Source organism: Rosa rugosa, chromosome 2 (assembly GCF_958449725.1).
Source record: "Rosa rugosa chromosome 2, drRosRugo1.1, whole genome shotgun sequence".
In the NCBI taxonomy this organism is placed as follows: Eukaryota; Viridiplantae; Streptophyta; class Magnoliopsida; order Rosales; family Rosaceae; genus Rosa; species Rosa rugosa.
Genome location: NC_084821.1, coordinates 11,472,589 through 11,497,868, shown reverse-complemented (window position 1 = coordinate 11,497,868; position 25,280 = coordinate 11,472,589). Strand labels below are relative to the sequence as shown.

Below are 25,280 nucleotides of genomic sequence, written 5' to 3'. Positions count from 1 at the left end.
CCATGCTTCCATAGTAGGCTTTATTTAGCCTCTAAATATATATTTCGAGCTTGTCGACAATATATAGCTTGAGCCACTGACATTGGCTCAATTTCTCCAACACATGCCTTGTCAGGCCAAAATGTTCATTTTGGGTCCAAACATTGCCCCCCAGACCTCGAAGTCAAAGGTCTTCGTCTTGACTGAAGAGGTCTTGAATCAGCACTGCTCTTATAATGTCGTTGCTCTAAAGCCACTTGTATTGGCTTGACAAAAATTACTTGAACAGTGGCCTCTCTCCTTCTTAATTATACATAGTGAGCATACATATATTAATCGCCAGTCTTCCTTCGCGAACCATCTTTTGCGAGGCCATGTAATTAAAACCACTTCGCTGCCAACAATTAGCAACCCAGCTTTCGCCACAATTATTGGCAAAAATATTGATCTGACCTCCTCCACTGCTAATACCATACTAGGCATATTAAATGCCTCTTGTATATGTGCCCAGACCAATACCAATGGCCTCTTAAGTATATTAGCAAGTTCCAGCCACTATTAGGCAAGAACACAATTTTTTGCATCCTCCGCGACACACAAATTTGAAACTCTTTTTGTATTTTTGTATTTTTGTATTTTTTTTATTTTATTTTAATAAGACATTGTGAATCAAGGTTTAGACATGCGGCCCAAGTATAGTCGTCTAGACACAAATTTTCTTTCAAATCCTTTGGGCAACCTTACTGAAATGGCCAGATGGGGGAGGGCGAACAAGAGAGGCAGAATCCATTTTGACATGAGCTACTCCCACATAGTGGTTTAGGCCCATTTGCATGCACTTTTGGATTCAAGAACCTGTCATGAACGTTGTCCCATTTCTAGACACCATTTCACATAGGCTATACTTACTAAGATGAGAAAGGTCATAAGTGTGAAGACAGTTTAACAAGTGTTAATAAAAGCCGCCCTTAACCTTAAGGGACCTGAACTAGGCACCAAAAAGGAGTTTAGGCCAATATTAACAAAAGAGACTTCACCTATTCCGTTATGATTCACAACCGCTTACCAAATTCAACTTTTTTTTTTTTTTTATAAAGGTAAAAAACTGAAAACTGACAGAAAATTAACAATAAAGCAAGGAGCTAGCAGCGACACGTTTGGCTAGCCTCTAGAAGACCACGGGGGAGGCCATCTATGCTTCATTCCAAGCTCCGATGTATCAAAATTTGTAGGGTAAAAATCCCTCCTGTGAGAGCTTGTAGGAAAAGAACAAAGACACTTCTCGTTAAAGAATTTGGAAGAATTTGGCTCGTGAGAAGGGTAATCTTGCCCCCCAAGTATCTTTGTTGGTTGACGAGGCATGATCTTCATTTGTAATTCGGGAGATGACAGTGTCCCAAGATCGGCTTTGTCGCCAACTGTCGCCATCTTCTCTTGATCAAAGGGATGATCATGGGTCATATCTTGCCCCCCATGCATCTGATCAGTAGCCACGTATTTGGCTTGATCAGTGGAGAAATTAGATATTTGTTCAGAGATAATTGTATTGTCAAAAGAACAATCTTGTTGATGACCTTTTCCATGCACAGCCTCTGTGTAAGGCTGTGACTCACCAGTGAGACCCTTAGGTTGATTGCCACCTATAGGCAAGTTAGTCTCAGAAACAACCTCTTCGCGTGCAGGTTTTTGACGTTCGAATTCGCCTTGATGCGAATTAGCCAAGGTAGAACCTTCCTCACGTAAGGTCATTAACTCAGATGTGATGTTCGCGGCATGTTGAGTGGTCTGTTTGTCGCTGCTCAAGAAAGGCTTATGGAATTGTTCTCTAGCTTCTCGAGCGTTCTGCTCAATTTGTTGGTCCCAATCGCGAAACCTCTGCTTTGTTTTTGCGATCAAACTGGCCATGTCCCTGGCTCGCTTTTCTTTATGCCTCTCGATGTTGGCCATGATGATCGCCAGCTGTTCATCAATGCTTGCCCCCTCTGGGATGGGAATAGGCATAAACTCATCATTAATGGCAGTATCGCCAATGGTGGCAACATTGACCATCTATTTACTTTAGGAATTTCTTTTGGTAAAGATTTTCCCCTAGCATCTCAATGATGGCGAACAAATGCAAAAAGACTCTAGTGTAGTCCCACCGGGCGTGCCAAAATGTTTGTTTTGAAGCCCGGTGGTTGAATGTGCTTCAAGATAAAAACTTCAGATGTAGTCCCACTGGGCGTGCCAAAATGTTTGTTTTGAAGCCCGGTGGTTGAATGTGCTTCAAGATAAAAACTTCAGATGTAGTCTCACTGGGCATGCCAAAATGTTTGTTTTGAAGCCCGGTGGTTGAATGTGCTTCAAGATAAAAACTTCAGATGTAGTCCCACTGGGTGTGCCAAAATGTTTGGTTTGAAGCCCGGTGGTTAAATGTCTTCAAGAAAAGAAAAAAAATTCTAACCTTGTCCCACTGGGCGTGCCAAAATGTTTGGCTCCAATTTTGTAGACCGGTGGTTGAATGTCTTCAAGAAAAGAAAAAAAATCCTAACCTTGTCCCACTGGGCGTGCCAAAATGTTTGGTTTTGAAGCCCGGTGGTTGAATGTGCTTCAAGAGAAAAACTTCAGATGTGGTCCCACTGGGCGTGCCAAAATGTTTGTTTTGAAGCCCGGTGGTTGAATGTCTTCAAGAAAAGAAAAGAAAAATCCTAACCTTGTCCCACCGGGCGTGCCAAAATGTTTGGCTCCAATTTTGTTGCAGCTGGTCAACAGTCTCTTTTCTGCGCGGGCGTGCCAGCACCGTTCGGGTGCGGTCGTCGGGGGTGTCCCTTGACCTGACTTCTATCAAGCGATTGTAGACGAGGAGAGCACCAACCTCGTCGTGGGATTCTTTGTGCCTCGTGGTGAGGACTTTGTTGAAGTTTCTTCTTGTTCATAAGTCGATACTCAATATTGCAGATTGAGCAGAGCGAAATCACCGGGAAGTATTGAGATCTTGCTAAAGCGTGACTTTAGCTTGGCTGGGTTGCTAGGGAGTTACCCTTGCTTGGCTGGTTCTGTAACCGTTGTGGTCGCGACACTACCGTCGGCTCCCGAGGAGACTAGGACCGAAGCACGTTGACAGAGGGTTTGGTGGCACTGAAAGTCGGCTTTTGAGAAGACTAGGACTAGGAGTGTGATCACCGGTAAGAGAAAGAGAAAAAGAGGAGTTGCTCTTAGAGAGGTTGCTCTAGAGAGAACTTAGATCATCTTAGAGATGTTTTGATGTTGTGAATGTGTGTTGGTGTTGGTGTTTGGTCGTGGTACTACAATCGGCTCTCGAGGAGACTAGGACCGAAGTACGTTGACAGAGGGTTTGGCGGCACTGAAAATCGGCTTCTGAGAAGACTAGGACTAGGAGTGTGATCACCGGTAAGAGAAAGAGAAGGAAAGGAGTTGCTCTTAGAGAGGTTGCTCTAGAGAGAACTTAGATCATCTTAGAGATGTTTTGATGTTTTGAATGTGTGTTGGTGTTGGTGTTTGGTCGTGGTACTACAATCGGCTCTCGAGGAGACTAGGACCGAAGTACGTTGACAGAGGGTTTGGTGGCACTGAAAGTCGGCTTCTGAGAAGACTAGGACTAGGAGTGTGATCACCGGTAAGAGAAAGAGAAGGAAAGGAGTTGCTCTTAGAGAGGTTGCTCTAGAGAGAACTTAGATCATCTTAGAGATGTTTTGATGTTGTGAATGTGTGTGTTTAGAATGAGAGGAGAAGGTGTTTATAGAGGGAAGAAAAAGAAAAGTGGAATGATGAGTGGAAGAAAAATAATGAAAGTGGAGTATGAAAGTGATTTGTAAAATATGGAAAAGATAGAGAAATGATGAAATGAAAGCAAAGCATGAAGGTGCAGAAACATGAAAGTGCTGATGATCTATTAAAGAGATTGTAGTAGAGAAATATATCCAAGGAAGAAAAGAAAAGCATCTAGCTTTCTTCATGTGGGTAGGAAACATGAACATGTGAATATTGAGCTGGTTTTAGGTCAGTTTCTGCCCCTTTATTCCTTTAATTATTTCTCCAACAAGACTTCATAATGAGCCTTCAACTTCTTCATAAAAAATGTTCCACTATGAGTGTAGATCATCATGACAAAGTTTCAGAGATTTCTTCCATGCGGTTGGGCCGGAAATGCTGCTGGACCTCTTACAGGTCCAGTTTTCCAGTTTTGCTTCTGTAGAAAATTGGACTGATTGTTTGAAGGCCTTCCACTCAAAACTATCTCTGTCACTCTTCATAAGAAATTATCCTTGAGATGTCTAGTATTAATCTGGAAAGTTTCACTCATTTAGACTTCATTTGGTTAGTCTGCCGCCTCTCCTTCCTTGTTTAGCTCGGTTTCTCCTAGCTGAAGTAGGAAAATGTGCTAAAGTTGACTTTTCATGCTTCCATGCTTCCATAGTAGGCTTTATTTAGCCTCTAAATATATATTTCGAGCTTGTCGACAATATATAGCTTGAGCCACTGACATTGGCTCAATTTCTCCAACACATGCCTTGTCAGGCCAAAATGTTCATTTTGGGTCCAAACAGTAGTCTATACCATACGTATGAGTAAACCCCTTTGCTACAAGGTGTGCTTTGTACTGATTCACCGATCCATCTGCATTATGTTTCACAGTAAACACCCAACGACAACCTACAGCCTTCTTGCCTTGTGGTGGAGGCACAAGTTGCCAAGTATTGTTCTTCTGCAACGCCTCCATCTCTTCCTCCATTGCCTTCCTCCACTTTGGATCCCCCAATGCATCCTGCACTCTGTTAGGTACTGATACAGCAGATATTTGATTCACAAATGATTCATGTGACTTAGACAACCTCCTAGTAGACATATAATTGGCTACTGGGTATTTTGATTTGGCAGTAAGAGTAGGTTCATATCTTTTGGCTGATTGACCTCGAGTGGTCCTATTTGGTAACGTATATTGCTCAACATTAGACTCACTATTGCCAGTACCAGTGGGTAGACATACCTCAAATGGGTGATCTTCAGTACCAGGAATTTGTGGGTCAGAGGTAGAAGTGAGGGCAGGAGGGGCAATTGTATCTTCAACTGCATTTTCAATGATTGAAACTGGTGTCTGGAGCTTCTGCTTCTGGAGGTGATGAGCTAATACTCTGAACTGGATCCGTCAAAATACCTCCTGTTTGTGTGACTTCTTCTCCGCTTTCTGATTCCTCCCCCTCTCCATGATACAGCTCTTCAAAATATGAATTCTCCCCCTCAAGAGCTGTATCTGAGAAGGAAAAATAACTCATGTCCTCAAAGAAAGTAACATCCATAGTGACATAGTACTTTCTGGTTGGTGGATGATAGCACTTGTACCCTTTCTGATAACCTCCGTAGCCCACAAACACACACTTAAGCGATCGGGCATCCAACTTAGACCGCTGGTTTTTAGGAATATGGACAAAAACAACACAACCAAAGACACGAGCTGGAAGATTATGAAATGAGGGTAAGGAAACATGAGATGCAAGAACCTCAAATTGAATTCTTCCCTGAAGGACACTAGATGGAAGACGATTGATAAGATGGGAGGAAGCATGAATAGCATCGCCCCAAAGATACTTAGGCATATGAGCACTAAAGAGAAGGGCACGAGCCATATCAAGTAAATGACGGTTTTTCCTTTCAGACACTCCATTTTGCTCTGGTGTTTGTGGACATGTGGTTTAGTGAACAATCCCATGGGTTTTGAAAAACTCTTGGAAAACATGATTAACATATTCTCCCCCATTGTCAAAACGAAGGACTTTAATGGTGCTATGGTATTGTGTTTGAACAAGAGTACGAAAAGTTTGAAAAGCTGGAAAGACTTCATCTTTGGTTTTAAGAAGAGCAACCCATGACAATCTCGTACAATCATCAATAAACAACACAAAATATCTCATACCGGACACAGTGGGTTTTCTAGAAGGTCCCCAAACATCAGAATGAATCAACTCAAAAGGAATAACACTTTTATTAGAAATACTAGGAGAATAAGTAGCACGATGACTTTTGGCCAAGACACATGTTTCACAATGTAAAGCAGACTCATCCACACCAATAAACAGAGTAGGCGTGGTTTTTCTCATAAGACTAAAAGATGGATGCCCTAAACGGCAATGCCACAACCAAATTTCACTTAGTTTATCAGAATTCGAAGTCAAAGCGGCGCGGGACTGTGCTCCTGGTTTCTCCCATGCGTATGTTTGATCCAGATGGAACAACCTGCCCCTCAGATACCCCCGACCGATTAACTCCCTGGTGAGAAGATCCTGAAAAATCACATACATAAGATAAAAGGTTACGGAGCATTTAGACTCGGTATTCAACTGTGGAACATATATCAAGTGATGAGACAAGTCAGGCACATATAACACATTATGAAGTTCTAAAGTGGGAGTAATACGCACTGACCCTGACCCTAACACAGGAAAAGCCTCACCATTGGCATTGGTGACATAGGACACTGGTGGGGAAGACAATTCAGTAAAATATGATTTATCATAAGTCATATGGTCAGAGGCACCATAATCAATAATCCATGTATCAGAACCAACAAAGTTAGAAACCTTTAAAGCCATACCAATCTTACCACGACCAGTTATAGAGGCTGTAGGAATATCCCCACCTTCCATATGATGATCCTGTCCAGCCACTCCATAGAAATCTGGTTCTTGAACCAATTGAACAGTAGCTGCTTTCGCCTTAGGACGATAACCTTGCTTTTTAGGTTTAAGATGCGGGTTCAGTTTCCAGCAAGTCTCTCGAACATGCCCAATATCATTACAATAAGAACACTAAGGACGAGGGCGGTGGGCAAAACCTGGTGGAGGTCCTTGTTGATGAAGTGGGACCGAATGCTGCTGCTGGAGTAAAGGTGCTGGTGCTTGAATGTCCAGGCTAGAAACTTCAACTTGTGCCTGTTTGAGACTGTCCTGCTCAGATTCATCCTTACGAATATATATAAAAGTTGTGGTCAAGTTAGGAGGGTCTGGCATTCTGAGCAACTCTCCCTTGGCACTATTATGTTTCGCATTAAGTCCTCTCAAGAATGCATGAACCCCCTCAAGTTCCTTCTCTTTCTGGTACCATGTAATATCCTCTTGAGTCTTGATCTTGCAAGGACGCTTCTGATCAATCTCAGCCCATACATTCTTCAGCTTGGTAAAAAACACTGACACTGGTTGCCCATTCTGTTGCATTCCTGCAGCTTTGCACATCAGTTCATGAACCTGTATAAAATTAGACTCATTTGTATAAAGATCTCCCAACGTCTTCCATATCGCCTCAGCAGTTTCACATTCCTCTACCATCTATAGCACATCATCAGTCATGGCTCTAAATAAAATTGACATTACAAACCCATCATCATCTTCCCACTTAGCATAGGCCTCCACATCATCTTCACTAGGAACCTTGATTGTTCCTGTCACATGCCCCATCTTGTGTATCCCACGAAGATAAACAGACATAATCTTCTTCCATGTTCGGAAATTGGTACCAGTGAGTTTGGTACCTCCAAAAGAACCACCTTCTGAGCTCTTGACAGAGACCTCAACTTTCTGAACCTCATTGGCCTTAGAACCCTGACCTTCACTTTTATCACCACCCGTCAGAACTTTACAATAGCAAAAATCACAGAGTATGCAGCGAAAAAAGATAGGAAATTCCAACAATTGTAGCGATTTTTTTTTTTTTTGGGTAACCTGTTGGGATTGACCGAGTGAGGCGGGTTGACTAGGCTGATCGAGTTGACCGAGTGATCGGGTTGACCGAGTTGCCCGACTTTGGCTGGTCTGACCGAGTGAGGGGAGCGACCGGAAGCGGGCCTTACTTGCGACGCCGGACTGAGTCGAGGGCATGATCGTGGACTGGAGCACGGTCGGGGAAGACGAACTGAAGAGGTTTGGCGATCTGAGGCAGACGAAGGTAGACGAAGAGATCGATCTCTGGTGTCGGAGGCAGACGAAGGCGGTCTTGGACAAGAGACGAGGCCGGTCTGGACTAAAGATCTGGGAGAAGAGCGTCAACGATCTGAGGACGGAATGATTTGGGTTTCGCAAAGGACGGCGGTCTTTGGCTGAAGACGAAGCCGAGCGAAAAAAGGAAAAGAGGACGTCTGAACGACGTCGTTTTAGAGCCTGACCAAAAAACTGGGTTTTAACCCAATTGTCTTCCTCGGATTGAGAAAAGACTGAAAAAAAGAGACAAAGTCCTTTTTCGGATATTTGCTCTGATACCAAGTCAAATATAACGAGATTTAGAGAATGAATTGTCAGATATTTGATTCATCTCACAGTGGAGATATATAAAGAATATTACAGGAATATAACAGGTAAGTACTAACTACGAAATAATTACAAAACGTTAAGCCATGACTCACGCTAACAGAAATTACCCTCTATTAGAATATCCCTTCCGTTAAAGGAGTCTGTTAGTGGTGGAATACTTGTCGTAGTTTTCTCTGCTAAAGTTGTTTATGTACGATCTATTTACTAGTTGGTATTCAGTTGATGAATAATTACTCCAATCGCGGGCCATTACATGTTGGTCTTCAGTTAAATTTTTCATGTTGCTCTGTGGGGCTTTAACCACCAGTTACAGTATTTCACCAACTTATGTAGTTATACACTTATACACAACAAAGTTACTACATTTTGTAGTAGTAAGTAGTAACTTTGTTATTTACTGTGTGGATCTGCTTTTGTCGTCTTCTGCTACTTTGGAGGGAAAAGTTTTCAGAGTTTGGACGCTCCCGCCCTTTCTCAAATTTCAATGTTCAAACAACATTATTGGCCAGAAATTTCTTATACTGTTATACATATAGCCATATCCCTAGTTCTAAACCGCACGTTCATTTCATTACGACTACAGAAAGCGCTCAATTCTGGGTAAGTTTTATCTCATTGGAAATGGAACTTTTCGTGATTTAGAGCAAGTGGGTTTTCTGGGCTTTGCTTCATTTTGTTACATTTTCAGTGAGCTTCATTCTACTGCTTCACTTAGCTTTGTTTCTTCTTGGTTTTGTGTTTGATTCAGAAGGTACACATTCTACCGAGGAAGCCAGTGAACTTGGAAATCATATTTCTGAGCTGTCAAGTTTTCTCTGAGAATCAAATCGCGGAATCGTCTCATCTTTTTAGCAAACAGGTGGTCTTAGCTATCTGTGCTCCTCTATATATAAAATCATAGGAACTTCAGGCCTTTATCTTATTGCGAAGTGAATCTTGGGTTTGATTATTTGCATTGTGATTTGTTTTTGGGTTTTCAATTCGATATTTACAGTTGTTTTTTTTTTCAATTTGCTTTGGTGCTTCCTTTTTAATAGCACGTTTAACATGTTTGATGTTTAGTATATCATCACAGTAGCTAGCATAGTTAAGAATTTAAATGATTTTCATGGTATGCTCACCACAAAACCTGACATAGAGACGTTAACTATTGCCCATTTCGAGTTCTAGCAATAAACTTTTTGTCCTGGTTTATTATTGTTATCATTTTTCAAATGGAAAACAAATCGCTATAATGATATTTCTTTACTGAATATATACTCTGGTTTATATGTAGTTTGTTTGATGCTCTCCTTTTCACTTGGTCCTGAAAGCTGTGGACATTATTTTCATTATGATTATTGTTCACCACGTTGCATTGGCTGAATTTTGTTCTCAAAGCAATCTCATCCCCCTAGCCATCAATTTCTTCTTCGACATTTGCAGTCTTTATTCTAGGCATTTGGCCTTAATGCTGAATATCTGTACTTCGTTCTTGTTCAATATGTTTAGCATGTAATGTCTAATCTGACATTATTTGGTTTATATAGGGAAACTGTCTGAAGTTCTGAACTATGGATGTAAGTTCTCAGATGGAAAGACCCAAAAAGCAGAAGTTGGGTGGAGGAGAAGAGATGGTCGGACAGAGAAAGGGTTTAAGTGATTTACCTGATGTGGTTATTGCAAAAATCATCTCTTCACTTCCAACTAAAGAGGCTATCAGAACAAGCATACTGTCTAAAAGATGGGAATACCTATGGACATCAATTCCCAATCTTGAATTTTATCCAGGGAATGCTAAGAGATCTCTCTTGGTGAATGTTGTAGATAGAGCACTTCTTTTACGTGGCCCTTCTGATATAAAACAGTTCCGTCTTAGGTTTCCAGTGCTCGGTGATGCATCTCGTGTTCATGCGTGGATCTCTGCCATAGTACGGCGCAATGTTGAAGACTTATCTATAGAGCTGGATAGCCACAAGGAACCATTTTCATTGCCTCATTCTCTACTTACTTCTGCCACATTGAAAGTGCTGAACCTGTATCTCCCGTGTAGTTTCAAAGTTCCTTCTACTATTTGTTTCTCAAGTCTAAGGGAATTGTCTCTTTGCTCCGTGGTGTTTTCTGATGACTACTCAACCCAGCAGCTGTTTTCTGGTTGCCCAGTCCTTGAAAATTTATCTTTTTCGGAGTGCAATTGGGAGAATATCAAGTTTGTGAGTATTTGTGCTCCTAAACTTTTGAGGTTGAGCATCGATGAAAGCGAGTTGCCAATTTCCAGAGGTTCAAATGTGTGTCAGATTATGGTGTTTGGAGTTAGTCTGGCATATTTTTATTACTCAGGTCAGTTGCTAAATGACTATTGTTTGTGTAACTCATCAGTACATGAGGCTCATATTAGTATTGATGATACAAAGGGCTCCAGACTTAATAGTTACCTGTTGCATAAGCTTCTTAGAGGGCTCTCTACTGTGAAGAGCCTAACTATATTTCATCAGAACTTAGAGGTTTGTTTGCTTCTCTTTTATTGACTACAATTTAAGTTTGATGTATCAATATCTGTTTACAAATTGCATTCATGTGGCATTAATTAACATTCTGTTCCATGAATGTGTCTAAATCACTTGATCATGAGGATTGACTTCACCTTCTGTTGTTAGGTGGCTCTAACTGGTGCATCAGAACTTCTTGCCCAGATGCCCATGTTCAATGATCTAACCACCTTGATATTCGACGGGAGAGTGATAGAACTTGATAGTATAGTACTATTGAGGATACTCCAAAACTGTCCTTGTCTTAGGGATCTGTCATTTCATGAGGTAACTTCAAAAGCATTTGCGTGTTTTCTCTTGTATATTAGAATCCATTATTCTTGATTGAGTTTTCCTTTTAATGTAGATAAAATTGGTGTTTTAATGCTTTAGGGGGTTAGGCTGTGCTCAGATGATGCAAAAGATGATGGGATGTTGGATATTCCACTGCCTCCATGTTTCTCGACCAGTCTTAAAGAGATTGGAGTCAGTGAATTTTGTGGAAACCAGAATGAGCTTCGTGCATTAAGGATTTTGCTAAAGAATGCAATTGTCTTGGAGAATATGTTTGTAAGCTACCGCGGTACCCTAGAAGGAAATACAGAGAAGAAAAGGGATCTTAACAAACAGATATCAGATCTCCCAAAAGGGTCACAAAGCTGTGAAATTGATTGTGATTGAGCCCTTAGCAAGTTTTTGATTTGTACGTCAGACTTCAACTTGCTTTAACATGCCTCTGAACCTGCAGATGTGCAATCATCTACTTTATTAATGTTGGGTTGAAATTTAGTTTTGATCTTGTATCCTGCAGAGAGAATGAGAGATGAATGTGCTACAATATTAATTTTCAAGCTACAATTTGTATTAATGTTTCAACTAGACATATATGGCCATAATCGTATTTTATTATCCTATCTTTTAATTTGCCCAGCTACTAGCTAGCTCTTTAGCAATAGCTAAAGAGTTTCTTATTATTCTTTTTTTTTTTTTTCAGAAGATTCTTATTATTCTTTATTATCATATACCAACTGAGAATCCACAATAATTATTTGTTTCAGTTGAATCAATAATCTTTCACTTACAAACAAGAGACTAATGTCATTACTCACTAGATCAAGTGGGACTCAAAAGGACAAAGTGAAAAAAATACCCTAACAAAAACATTATTGATAGGAATTAAAGAATAACACATTCCAAAAGACTCAGTATCATCAAGTTTAGTGGAGTGAAAAGTCCTGATTTCAATTGATGTACTATTTGTTGTAAGCTATAATAATGTTTCAAAAAAAAAGCCTTTCTATCAACAGATGATCATCCCAAAAGAAAATCAGTCCTTTCAACCCTTTAAACTAAAATTAACCTAAAATAAACAGCCAGATAAAAAAACTAATAATAAGCAAAAAAAAAAAAAAAAAAACTAAAAATTGAAGAAAGACTCAGCTACGATGGTAAGCTTAGAACTAGACGGTTCTATCCCTAAAAGGCTACAAGCCTTAAATTGAATTAATACACTTTATAGCCTTGAAACTGGAAAATGCTTGGTCAGAACTCAAAGGAAGCATTAGTCTGCAGATCCATTCAAGTTTGTAAACCCTTGCGGATACAGATTTTTTTATTTGCATAGTTGCGACCACATCAATACTGTAAACTCCAGCAACAGTCTCCAAGTTAAACCGGGAGAGCTCACTTTCCGAAAACCTCACCAACTGCTGCCCTTGAAGAACTGTGTGCAGAATGGTAGTGTTCTTGTAACGTTGTTTGAAGTGAGGCGGGGAACTCATAAAAGCAAACCCTTCCTTCCCATACTTGGCAACGAGTTCGATGCTGTTGTAGTGAATAGCAAACACTTTGTTGGTGTCTTTGATGGCGAGGTCTAGTGCAAGGTTGTAGTTGAGAGATTCCTCGCTGAGTTTGAATTGGGTGAGAGAGGCATTAGTGATTCTGACAGTAGGAGCGGGAGGAAAGACGAAGAAGATGCATAGTATGAGTACGATAAGGCCTATGCCGGAAAGGCAGAAGAGGATGCCGAGACACCCTTTTTGGTCACGTCTCATGGTTGAGACAAAACTAATGGCCAAAAAATTTGTTCAAGAGAGAAGACCAAAGGGACCTGGAAATCTATAGTGTCTTTCGGTTTCAATCTCTCCTGTCTTAACTATATATGCTAAGGTAAATCTTTAGGAAATCTAAGACACCTCAAGAAGGCTTAGAAAAATTGAAAAAAGTGGAACGAATTAAGGATGATATGGGAAGTAATATATATACAAGAATATTCTACATGAGATTTTGAATAAAACTTGCTTCAGAAGAAATATTCCTAATTGAATTATGTGTTTCTTCCAATATTAATTTATGAACAAAGTCGACTTCTTATGAAGGAAGATATAGTATATGAACTAGGGTATTTGGACATTTCCCTTAATAATATGTTATTGTTTTCTTTCTTTCTTTTTTATTTCTTTTTGGGGCATTTCATTATACACCCAATTTCTAGAATATTTAATGGAAAAAACCCACCTATTATTTCTTTTCAATCTACACCAAATTATTGCCAACTAGGATAAAATATTAGATTTCATTTTTCAAAGAATTACACAAATTGCCATAATTTAAATCTGACAAACATAAATCAACTAGCAAAATTAACGTCATCGATCTTTAATACCTTAATTGTAGATCTTTTTTATTGGTCCCATTATTATCGCAATTTTCATTAAATTCATCATGATTGCTAGAATTATGGATCTTTTTCTACATGCATAATTTTCTGAATTCAAAAGTTATATAGATTTAAGTGTATCACATTTTTACTTTTTGATAATTTAAACTTTCTATTTTAAAAGTAACTTTCTGTTTTACTTGCAACCTAACCTAAAGGTAGAAGTTTAAAGTTTTTAACCCAACTAATAGATCGTTTTTTTTTTTTTTTAAATTACAACCTAAAGTTAGACAGGTATGTTTAGCTAACTTGATTTCTAGAAATTTTCATATCAACCTATTTATTAGAATCATTTTTAACATTAACCTCTTTCTTAGGTACTCTATCATTGCGAGTTGACCATGTTTATTAGGTTGTAAGTCTCTATATTATACCTATATGGGTATACCTATATAATAAGCTAGGTATCTGATCATCAAAACACTTTTTCTAGTTAATTTGATTTCAAGTATGTATCTGATATATAGGAGGTTTTTTTTTAATTTTTTTTGTATGACACAGACATCTCTATATTACAATTTTTTTTCTTTCTTTTTTTTTGTATCATACCTCTTTATTAGGTTTTCTACTATATTATACCTATGATTGTAGAAGATACGATCTTTTTTTAGCTTGAAGGTTTATGGTATTCAAGCCTCACTTTCATCTAATTACTTAGTAGGTAAATTAGAAATGTAGTAGTTGAATGTAAAAAGCTATCATGAGATTAATATGACAATATACCTAAAAAAAAGAAGAAAGTAATCCAAGAACAAGATACATACCTTACAATTAGAAATCTTTCGAGAATATAGAGAGGCACCGAATGTGAGCCTAGGAGTGAAAACACAATAACAAAAGTTTTTTTTCCCATTTCTTGACCCCATCTTGAATATAATCCTTTTCTTTTCTTTAAGAACATTTCTTTAGTTGTTCTTCATAGACACAAGCGAGAAGTATCATACCTGCTTGCCCCTCGCCCTTTCTTTCAAGCAAGAAAAACATTTTCTCCCCGTGATTGAATCCAAATCTCTTTCCATCTTTTGAAACAATAATTGACCCCATCAAGGAAAAGAAACTTGAAAATCTATTCGAAAAGAAAATACCTACATATAAGGAAAACAAGAATTGAAATTTGTGCTGGAAATGAACTACTATTGTAATGAGCATATGTAGAAATATATACTCAAGTCAGTAATCAAAATATAAAGTAAGGAAGAAATTAAGGACGTAATTGATTATGATAATTAAAGTCCAAATGAATTGATTTTTTAGCTTAATATTTCAAATTCAAATGGATGATAAGATTAAGCAAGATACTTAATTTAACTCTCCATAATTAGACGGGCATATTAGGTATGTCAAAGAATGAGAAAAACTATTAATTATAGACATATACTCTATATGGAAGGTTTGCTTATATAAAATGGGTGTAAATTGAAAGAAAAATATCTATGGGTTTTTCTCAATAGAAGCTTATATTTTTCGGTTTATATCTAATTTTCTCTTTCTTTTTTGTTTTTTGTTTAGAAAGGAAATTGCATATTAAGTCACATTACTGCAGTTTTGGAGGGAAAGAGATCCACTTTCCCGCGCTCCCCAAAGTCGATACTAAACACCCAATAAGTTGGTCGTGAACTGTGAAACCCTTTGCAGCCACCAATTTCCACCGTCAAAACCAATCGGTGAGCCACAAGGTGCTGGGCTCTGCTTCTTCTTTGTCTCTCCCGTCGCCTCTTCCAAACCCATTTCCTATTTTGCCAAAAAAGACCACAAAGCATATACATTTCATCAGCGGCCATCCTCTGGGTCATCCATTTTAGGTGAAGTACTCTCCTTTATGAAATACATGGTTTCTTGAATTTGAGCAACTCTGTTTTGCCATACTTTAAGTTGGGCTTCATTCTTTTTTCCCTTCAATTGTTGTTCTTCAAAGGATTTTTTTCTGACTAGAAATTGATTTTCCGTCTGACATATTATGGTTGGTGTAAGATTGTTAGAATTGTTATTAAAATATTGCACTATCATATTCATATTGAAGTGGGATTGTAATTGTGATGCGATGCCATAGTTGAAGTGTATAAAAGTTTCAAAACTTGTAGGTTCTTAATTTTTGCAATTGAATTTTGATTGCAAGAGATCATTCAGCATAATTGTGACAAGGTGGAGCTATATATGGATGCAAGTTCTCAAATGCTAAAACCCAAAAGGCAGAAGTTGGATGGGGGAGAAGAGAATCGAGAGATGGAAGGAGGCATGAAGAGTTTAAGCAATTTACCTGATGTGGTTCTTGAAAAAATCCTCTCCTTGCTTTCGACAGAGAATGCTATCAGAACAAGCATACTTTCGAAAAGATGGGAATACCTATGGACATCAATTCCCACACTCAACTTTTTTCAAGGGACTCTTAATAAGAGAACTGCCATGGTGAATGCTGTGGAAAGAGCACTTATGCTTCGTCGTGGTGTTGATATAAAAAAGTTTACTCTTTGCTTTGAAGTGCTTGGTGATACATCTCTTCTTAATCCATGGATCTCTTGTAAGCGGAAAAATAAACTACACCTGAAGTTACACAATTAATAAACACAAGATGAAGATCATATATATAGCATAGCATAGCAAGACAATAACAGAATCGGTTATGAACATGAATTATACCAGCAGTGGTGGAGAAGGCCATCGATCTTGCAACAAGGTCTTCTGTGATCCTCTCAATTTAGAAGCTACTATCTATGGGGCTAGAACTGTATGCTTGCGTATTTGGAGAGGTCACAAGGACCTTGTATTTATATTGTACAGAAACAATGAATACCTGCCCATAACAGGTTACTTAATATCATTATTACTGTATCTAACAAAATATATCCGATATATTCTTGCTTGGTTACCAAGCCATTTAGATTCCCAATCGTAAATATTAGATTCACAAATAAATACGAATATCATGGAATAGGTTTTCTCATATTATCTCAGATTACTTTCTCTTTAGGTAACAATAGTTATTACACTTGATATGCATTCATTAGATGTTCATATCAAGTCTTACATCTCTGCCATAGTAAGGCTCAATGTTGAAGAGCTTTTTCTTGGCCTGTATAGCTTGAATGGACCGCTTTGTTTGCCTCATTCTTTGTTTAGTTCCTCAACACTGAAGGACTTGCAACTAGATGTGCCCTTTATTTTCAAAGTTCCTTCTACTGTTTGTCTCTCAAGTTTAAGGAGATTGACACTTAGGTCTGTGGTGTTTTCTGATGAATACTCTACCCAGCAACTCTTTTCTGGTTGTCCAGTTCTTGAGAAATTATCTCTACATAACTGCAATTGGGGGAATCTCAAGTTTGTGAGTATTTGTGCTCCAAAGCTTTTGAGATTGATCATAAATGAAAGTGATTTGCAAATTTCCAAAGATGCAGGCGGTTGCCGGATTATGGTGTTTGGTGTCAGTCTTACATATTTTTCTTATGCGGGTGAATTCCTAAATGAATATACCTTTCATAGCTCATCAGTAAATCAGGCTGAGATTAATGCTTGTCCTACTAAGATGTGGAGACATTTGAGTTACCGATTGTATAAGCTTTTTAGAGGGCTATCTAGTCTGAAGATACTAACTACCTGTTCTTATTTCTTTAAGGTATGTATGATTATCTATCATTAATTTTCAGTTAGAGCTATCAATTACTGTTTACAAATTGCATGTGTTGCATTACCTTTCTATACAAGGAATGATTTGGAAAGTTTTTGGTCCTAATGATTGGCTGCACCCTGTGTGCTTAGGTCATGCTGGCTAATGTATCAGAGCTGCTTGCCCAGATGCCCTTGTTCAATGATCTAACCACGTTGGTATTGGATTCAGTACGAGTAGATCTTGGTTGTGAAGGACTATTGAGGATGCTCCAAAACTGTCCCTGTCTTCAAACTCTCGTATTCAGTGAGGTAAATTCATAAGCATTACAATGTTTATCTTGAATTGTGTTTACCTGTAATATTGTTAAAATTGCTGAACTTTGATGATTCAGGGGATTAGCCTGTCCTCTGGTGATGCAAATGATGATGGGGTTTTGGACCCACTGCCTCCTTGTTTCTTGATAAGTCTCAAAGAGATTAAAGTCTATGCATTTTATGGAGATGAGGATGAAATTTATGCAGTAAAGAGTTTGCTTAAGACTGCAATGGTATTGGAGAAGGTGATTGTAACTTTCGCCAAGTCTCTTGAAGGAGGACCAGAGGAGATAAATGATGTTGGCAGACAGTTGAGTGATTTCCCAAAGGAGTCAGAAATCTGTGAAATTGTTCTTCAGTACTGAGTTTTTAATTTGTACTCTAGACTTTTAACTTGCTTCAACATGCTTTCGTTTTGTAACCTGCTGATGGGCAATGATCTTCTGTTACTTTGGCTTTGTAATTTGTTATGATCTTGTATCTTCCATGCAGAAATATCAGAACTAGGCTAGAGAGAGAATGAGAGATGAATAGCCTGCTGCTGATTATTTCCATTCCATTGTTAACCGTAAACTGATTGCCCCCAAATTTTTCTGAACTTAAAGTTTCCTATTTGAATACTTTTTTTTTTTGGGTCAAGATTCCTATTTAAATACTACATCTCTTGTTTATTTCAAATCAATATACATTGGTAATGTGTTACTGGCTTGTAGTGTCCTGATTCTTCTGTTTTTTTGGTGAACAAGTTTGGAATTCGAATTTTCACCCCATTAAGAGATTTACAGTGTCGTAATTTTGTCGAACAAATCAACGCTATAAAGTAATATTTCCCACAAAACCATAACAAAACACAAGCAACCAAGTTGCATTTTCATCTTTTTGTTCATAAGAAAAAAAAATCCTAAACTGAATCACTGTTAAAGATTTTGGTGCACTTGGTGCAGTACATGAACAACCAAGTTAACAAAGGCATTTTAATTAACACCAAGAAGTTGGTATTTTTGTAAGTCATGGGTTCGGATTCATATTCGGGTCAAACAATCATGCAGCGCCTTTTCTTTCTCTGCCGCGTAAAAACTTTTCACTTTTCCCCGCGTAAATCAAGATGTAAATTTTATTTACCAAAAAAAATATTCAAAACCTCTTTAAAACCCCCTTTTCATTTCTGTGGTGGGTTTTTCAGTTTCTTTCTGGGCTCTAAACGTTTCCTTTTCTCCCTCTCCAGAGCGATCATCTTGCTCATCATTCGGTTTCTGGGTAAGTTCTCTCTTCCTATATGGATTGCTTCTTGATTTTAATTAACTGGGTTTGCTTTATATCGTTGAACTTTGCTGTTCTTCATTGTATTGTTCTGTGTTTACATTCACTGAAAGTTTAATTCTTGAGTTCTTGGGAAAAATGTGCTTCGTTCTTTTGTATATACATTCACTCGGAGTTTAACTTTCACCAAAGACTGATTGAATCTCCAAGAAACCCATATGATTGAATCTTCAAGAAACCCAGATGATTGGACTTTCAAGAAACCCAGATGATTGAACCTTCAAGAAACCCAGATGATCGAATCTCTAAGTAACCCAGATGATCGAATCTCCAAGAAACCCAGATGAGTTTAGGTTGCCCAGAATCAGAAACGTGAGCTAATACCATCATAGAATAATGGCAATGAGTATGAATATCTTGAAGAACACAATGAAATCTTTAATAATCTTCCATGATATGAACTCAGAATATAATCATATCAGTACAATGAATCAATCACACACTCTTCACTCTTTCTTTATCTCTCAAATACAACAATCTCTCACCTCTCTATTAGTTTCTCTCTCTCTTCTTGTTAATCACAGAATTATCTACTTCCCTGTATATACTACTGGATTAGCTTGAGAATTAAGCCATCTCTATCACCCTGTTTATGGTCACCCCACAGATATTTCCACCTGTTCCTCTTCTACTAGAATCATGCCAACCTGGAGATACAATGTATTCTTGTACATGTATTACAATGTTCGTATAGTATATACTAACATGATCAAAATGAAATTCCAAAAGGAGGGCTATAGTTCTGTATTCATAGTGAAATCTGCAACCATGCACTAGTTAACTATTACTGTATTCCATTTTAAAAAAAATTTAGGTCCTTTGCTGCCTAATATTGGTTTCTATGTTATATCAGGGAAAAGATAGGACTATGGATGCAAGTTCTCGAATGGTACAATATAAAGAGCAGAAGTTGGATGGAGGAGAAGTGATGATAGGAGGCAGCAAGAGTTTAAGCAATTTACCGGATGTGCTTATTGTAAAAATTCTCTCCCTGCTTCCAACCAAAGATGCTATCAGGACAAGCATTCTATCTAAAAGATGGGAATACATATGGAAATCACTTCCCAATCTCAAGTTTATTCAATGGAAGTTTGAGAATAAGAGAACTTCCTTGGTGAATGCTGTGGAAAGAGCGCTTATTCTTCGTGGCCCTGCTGATATTAAAAAGTTCACTCTTTCATTTGAAGTGTTGGGAGATGCATTACATGTTAATACGTGGATCTCTGCTGTATTACAGCGCAATGTTGAAGATCTTTCTTTAGCTCTGCACAGTTTCAATGACCCAGTTTCTTTGCCTCGTTCTTTATTTACGTCTGCGACATTGAAAGTGCTCCTGCTGGAACTGCCCTGTATTTTCAAAGTTCCTTCTACTATTTGTTTCTCAAGCCTAAGGAGCTTAACTCTTTCATCCGTGGTGTTTTCTGACGACTACTCGGCCCAGCAGTTGTTTTCTGGTTGCTCAGTTCTTGAGGAAATATTTCTATATGGTTGCAATTGGGCAAATCTCAACTTTGTGAGTATTTCTGCTCCGAAGCTTTTGAGGTTTACCATAGATGAAGGGGATTCACAAATTTTAAGAGGTTCAGATGGTTGTCAGATTATGGTACTTGGAGTTAGACTCGCATATTTTTCTTACACAGGTGAGTTCCTAGATGACTATTGCTTTTATAACTCATCAGCAAATGAAGCTCTGATATCTCTTAATTCTATCAAGAGGGTCCAACATGTTAGTTACCGGTTGTATAAGCTTCTTAATGGGCTCTCTAGCGTGAAGCACCTAACCATCTGTGATACGTCCTTTGAGGTATGTTTGCCTCTTTTAGTGATTACAATTGTTAATTTGCTCCATCAATTTCTTTTTCCAAATTTCATGAGTTGCATTAATGACCTGTGCTACGAATGGCTAGTCTAACTCATTTTGCTTTGTTTTTAGGTGGTTCAGACTAATGCTTCAGAACATCTTGTGCCCTCGTTCAATAATCTAACCACCTTGATATTTGAACGAGTGGAAGTAGATCTCGGTTGCAACGGATTATTGACCTTTCTTCAAAATTGTCCTTGTCTTAAGTATCTTATATTCTGTGAGGTAACTTTAAAATCTTTACTCTTGAATTGTGTTTTCCTGTATTGATAAAATTGTTGTATTTTGATGCTTTAGGGGATTGGTCTGTACTCAGATGATGCAAAAGATGATGGGATGTTGGAGCCACTGCCTCCATGTTTCTTGAATAGTCTTGAAGAGATTGATGTCTTAGAATTTTGTGGAGATGAGGATGAGCTTCATGCAATGGTCTTGCTAAAATGTGCAATGGTCTTGAAAAAGGTGACTATTAATTGGTGCAGTGGTGTTCAAGTGGAACCAGAAACGATGAAGGACATTAACAAACAGTTATTAGATCTCCCCAGAGGGTCAGAAAACTGCAAAGTTGTTTGTTTGTGCCCTCGTTGAGATTCAAATTTCTACTCTAGTTTCAGGATGCTTCAGTTTTGATCTATCTTAGGTTGAACATTAGCTTTCAACTTGAGTTCTCCAAGTTGAATCTTTCTAAACCGAAACTAGCCTAGAGACAATTCGATGTAGCTAGAACATGGATTGCAAAGGGTGCTGCTGATTAGCAGCTACAAAGCAACAAGTCATATGGAACTTTATATAGTTCACATTTTGATGTTAGTCTGGAAGAAACTTGGAGTGTTATTGATTGCTAGTGGCTTTCTCAGCTTATCCATTGCTCATTAGAAAATGTCACCCAATTATAATAGCAAATTGGACTAGCTGGGTTGTATGAGGTACTGTTGATTAGCTATTAAGCTACAGTTCGTATTGAATCCAAGATAGTCACTTGTTCATGCTGTCAGCCCATCAATAAGCTTTCAAGAGAATCAAATCAATCAATAGGCAACCTGTTAATCAAGTCCTCTATGTTAACGTACGTGTTACTAGTTTGTACTGTGTTGGTTCTTTTAACGGTCTTATGTTCATAGTGGTAATTTGTGTTCATGGATTTATGTTTATTTCGTGTTTCGTTTTAAATACTTGCCCATATTTCAACATGACCTATTTAGTTAATTTTGTGGAACAATCCAATACTAACTCATTTTGTTTGTGAAGTGTTGGTGGTGTACTGGTGTTAAACAAACATTATCCCATTTTTTAACGCGGTGAAAAGTAGGGGTGGGCGTAGTGCGGTTCGGTTCGGTTTGAGGCCCAAACCGCAACCAAACCGTTTTTTTCGGTTGGCCTATATATCAAACCGTAACCGCATTACAAAAGGGCTGAACCGATTATTTCGGTTACACCATTTTTCGGCGCGGTGCGGATCGGTTTCGGTTTGGAGCGATTTATTAATTTCAACTAGAAAGAGAGGGCCAAAATCAAGCTTATTTTTACCTAACAATTTCAATAAGGCATAAATAAATTTTGAATGCATTTAGAGTCCACACAAATTGGCAAATGTCACCCAAATATCAAGCAACATGCAGAAAGACCATAGCAACTTATTACACACACACACACACACATATATATCAATGATCAAGCAAACAAAACAACTTATTACAAACTGAAAACCTAATCAAAAATGGATTTCTTATATATTGAAAACCAACATTTCCATCAATAGAGAAATAATAAATAAATAAATAAAATTTAATTAAAATAAATTCGGTGTGGGTCGGTTTAAATCGGGCGGTTTATGACACGAAACCGCAACCGAACCGCTTTTATACTGTTCGGTGCGATGTGATCATAAAACGACACCGTTTTAGTTCGGTGCGGTTACCGAACCGTTTTTTCGGTGCTGTTCGGGTCGGTAACCGCATTTTCGGTACAAAATGCCCACCCCTAGTGAAAAGTCCCATTTTCAGTGTCACGCCCCGAATTTTGAATAACAAATTCAAAATAATCCGAAACATGAATTACAACAACTCAATCAATTAACCGTTCTGAATTTTTTTCTCAGAAACAAACCACACCACACGCCACTCAAAATCCAAGTCTCGAAAACCTCGAGTTAATTATTACAACTCACTCTTTCAAGGTAAAAATGTAAAGCTCTAGATGAGCATAATACACCTCTCAAAAGAAATTCAGATGAAAACAAATGCAGCTACTCTAAGCAGCTCGATCACCCTCCTGATTCTCCTGACCTGTAGGATTACCCGCTACACCGTTTGAATAGTGTACCGGGATTGCAACGACACAAAACCCGGTAAGCTTTTTGCAAAGCTCGTGAGTAAATAAGAAATGAACGGTTGATTTATTAAATCATAATTCTTTTAACTCAAGCAAAACAACCAACCATCACAACAACCACAAAGCAATCCACAATCCCCAAAATCAGTCACTAAAATCACCACTCAAACAACCAACCATCACAACAACCACAAAGCAATCCACAATCCCCAAAATCAGTCACTAAAATCACCACTCTAAATCACCAAAGATTTATACGGGATCTAAACTCACATCTTTCTTCTCAAAACCCCGAAAGCGTATTTATACAAATACGGTGACTGACAGACTAGAGCTCTAACTGAATCGTAGCCCATCACCTGGCCTAGGTTATGGCATCCGACATGATTGTCAATATCGTAGTTCATCAACATAGGTTAGAACATCCGATACACATACTCAACTTAGCCCATCACCCAATAAGGGTTGGAGCGTCTCTTACACTCGACCAATCGTAGCCCATCATCCACCTAGTATTAGAGCATCCGATTCCCCCATACTGGTCACTATGTTGACCCTAAACTCAACCAATCGTAGCCCATCATCCACCTAGTATTAGAGCATCCGATTTCCCCATACTGGTCACTATGTTGACCCTAAAACCAAAATCGAGTACAATAATATTCTTTCACGCAATAGGATCAATAATTCCATGATATGTACTATTATTGTGTATATATGTACTCAAAATACAACTCCAAAAATCACCAATCCATACTCAATCATATCATCACTCAATACCACGTCATCCATAAATTTCCAATATAATTTCACCAATCACTATCATCATAAATGAATATGGTAATTCATGTTTTCGATTTCACATCAATTAAATCATTATAAAATCACACATCTCCATGTCATACCATTCCATATATAATCACGTAAATATATATATACGTAATCATCCACTCAGGAATGACCACTAATACCAACTATAGCCCAAGCATAAAAATCATGAAATTCATTTGTATAGTTAAAATCATTTTACTTACCTATGGACCGTAGTTGATCAAGTCCATATGTTTTTAAAACAAATATTTATTCCATAAATATTTTCACACAATTACGATAAAATAAAGTAATTAAAAGCATTCGGTTCGTAATATGAACCACGTGAGGTTTACTCACCTCGATATTCCAGCTGCGTCTTCAATTCAACGCAATAAACACCGAAACTGCTCAACCAACAATTTCACCAATTGTCCGCCAAATCGATCCGTCAATCACCTAATCCAACACGATCTTATCTTAGCAAATCATTCAAAACCCACACATAAACAGCGATCCAACGGTCAGATTCTAAATTAATGATGATCCAACGGTCGGATTCTAATTTAATGATGATCCAACGGTCGGATTCTAATTATACGATGATCCAACGGTCGGATCCTAATTATACGATGATCCAACGGTCGGATCCTCACGGATCGCCCTTAGGATCATCCTCCTAAATTATCACGTAGATCCAACGGTCAGATCTTCCTGAATCGTCCTTACAAACATCTCCACAAAATTATATGAAAATCTGACGGTCGGATTCTCACGAATCGCCTTCCAAATCACTATTTCATATTTATACGAAGATCCAACGGTCGGATCTTCGCCCGTGACCACACAAAGTCATCGGGTCAGTCATACGATCAACATATCTAAATTTGAAGTAAAATCGATGGTCAGATCTTCGCAGATCGTAAACTTAAGATAAAACGTAAAAACGTTAAATAGTAATCGTCACAACATAAATTCACTATTTATCAACGTTTTCTAAAATGACCTTGTAATATATCAAAACGCTCGTAAGGATGCATAGATCATCACCTAGATAATAAAAACTCAAAATATGGTCGACTGCGCCGCCACAAGGGGCGGTCAGTGGGCGGTCAACGCGGCGGTCAACCACCTCCGATGCAAAAGTCGTCAACTACAAACTTGTTCCAAATGACGAGCTGATCCACTTTCATAACTAGCATGAAGTCTTAAAACGAAAGGAAGTGGTCGGAAATTACGTAGAACAGTCGAGGTGGCCGGAAAATTTCCAGAATCCGGCGAGAAACTGCAGAAAACGGCGAGCTCCAATTCGACGTAAAAACTTCAATTTAAGGCTTCGATTCCTTCTGAAGAGTTGTTAAGAAACTTAAGAAGAACTCACTGGTTCAAGAATCACAGAAAAATATGGTCTGTAGCTCGAGATATACCTATCGAAAGCTTCGGTGGTCGGAAAAATTCCAGAATTTTGCAGAATCCGGCAAGGCTCGATTTCGACGTAAAAACTTCAACAACTCACTTCGATCCCTTCATGAAAGTTG

The 25,280-nt window shown here is 38.3% G+C and overlaps 4 protein-coding genes across 6 annotated transcripts; 3 read left to right on the top strand and 1 right to left on the bottom strand.

The window, feature by feature from the left end:
* Positions 1 to 8,638: 8,638 nt before the first annotated feature.
* LOC133733804 (F-box/LRR-repeat protein At3g26922-like) lies at positions 8,639 to 11,670 on the top strand. 2 transcript variants are annotated; one of them, XM_062161441.1, is made up of 5 exons: positions 8,639 to 8,876; positions 9,025 to 9,135; positions 9,806 to 10,759; positions 10,913 to 11,071; positions 11,151 to 11,287. In XM_062161441.1, the coding sequence occupies exons 3-5, from the start codon at positions 9,830 to 9,832 to the stop codon at positions 11,166 to 11,168; spliced, it is 1,107 nt and encodes a 368-aa protein (XP_062017425.1). In that variant the 5' UTR covers positions 8,639 to 8,876; positions 9,025 to 9,135; positions 9,806 to 9,829; the 3' UTR covers positions 11,169 to 11,287. The 2 variants fall into 2 exon arrangements, with proteins under 2 accessions (XP_062017425.1, XP_062017424.1); XM_062161440.1 differs by having other exon boundaries at positions 8,640 to 8,876; positions 11,177 to 11,670.
* Positions 11,671 to 12,276: 606 nt separating this feature from the next.
* LOC133730347 (NDR1/HIN1-like protein 10) lies at positions 12,277 to 12,837 on the bottom strand. The gene has a single exon (XM_062157960.1). The coding sequence runs from the start codon at positions 12,835 to 12,837 to the stop codon at positions 12,277 to 12,279; it is 561 nt and encodes a 186-aa protein (XP_062013944.1).
* A 2,819-nt stretch (positions 12,838 to 15,656) lies between these two features.
* LOC133730346 (FBD-associated F-box protein At2g26860-like) lies at positions 15,657 to 17,970 on the top strand. Its single transcript, XM_062157959.1, has 4 exons — positions 15,657 to 16,020; positions 16,508 to 17,112; positions 17,256 to 17,414; positions 17,498 to 17,970. The coding sequence occupies exons 1-4, from the start codon at positions 15,657 to 15,659 to the stop codon at positions 17,783 to 17,785; spliced, it is 1,416 nt and encodes a 471-aa protein (XP_062013943.1). The 3' UTR covers positions 17,786 to 17,970.
* A 633-nt stretch (positions 17,971 to 18,603) lies between these two features.
* LOC133732826 (F-box/LRR-repeat protein At3g26922-like) lies at positions 18,604 to 21,647 on the top strand. 2 transcript variants are annotated; one of them, XM_062160415.1, is made up of 4 exons: positions 18,604 to 18,677; positions 19,594 to 20,544; positions 20,674 to 20,826; positions 20,899 to 21,647. In XM_062160415.1, the coding sequence occupies exons 2-4, from the start codon at positions 19,609 to 19,611 to the stop codon at positions 21,187 to 21,189; spliced, it is 1,380 nt and encodes a 459-aa protein (XP_062016399.1). In that variant the 5' UTR covers positions 18,604 to 18,677; positions 19,594 to 19,608; the 3' UTR covers positions 21,190 to 21,647. The 2 variants fall into 2 exon arrangements, with proteins under 2 accessions (XP_062016399.1, XP_062016400.1); XM_062160416.1 differs by having other exon boundaries at positions 20,918 to 21,111.
* Positions 21,648 to 25,280: the final 3,633 nt, after the last annotated feature.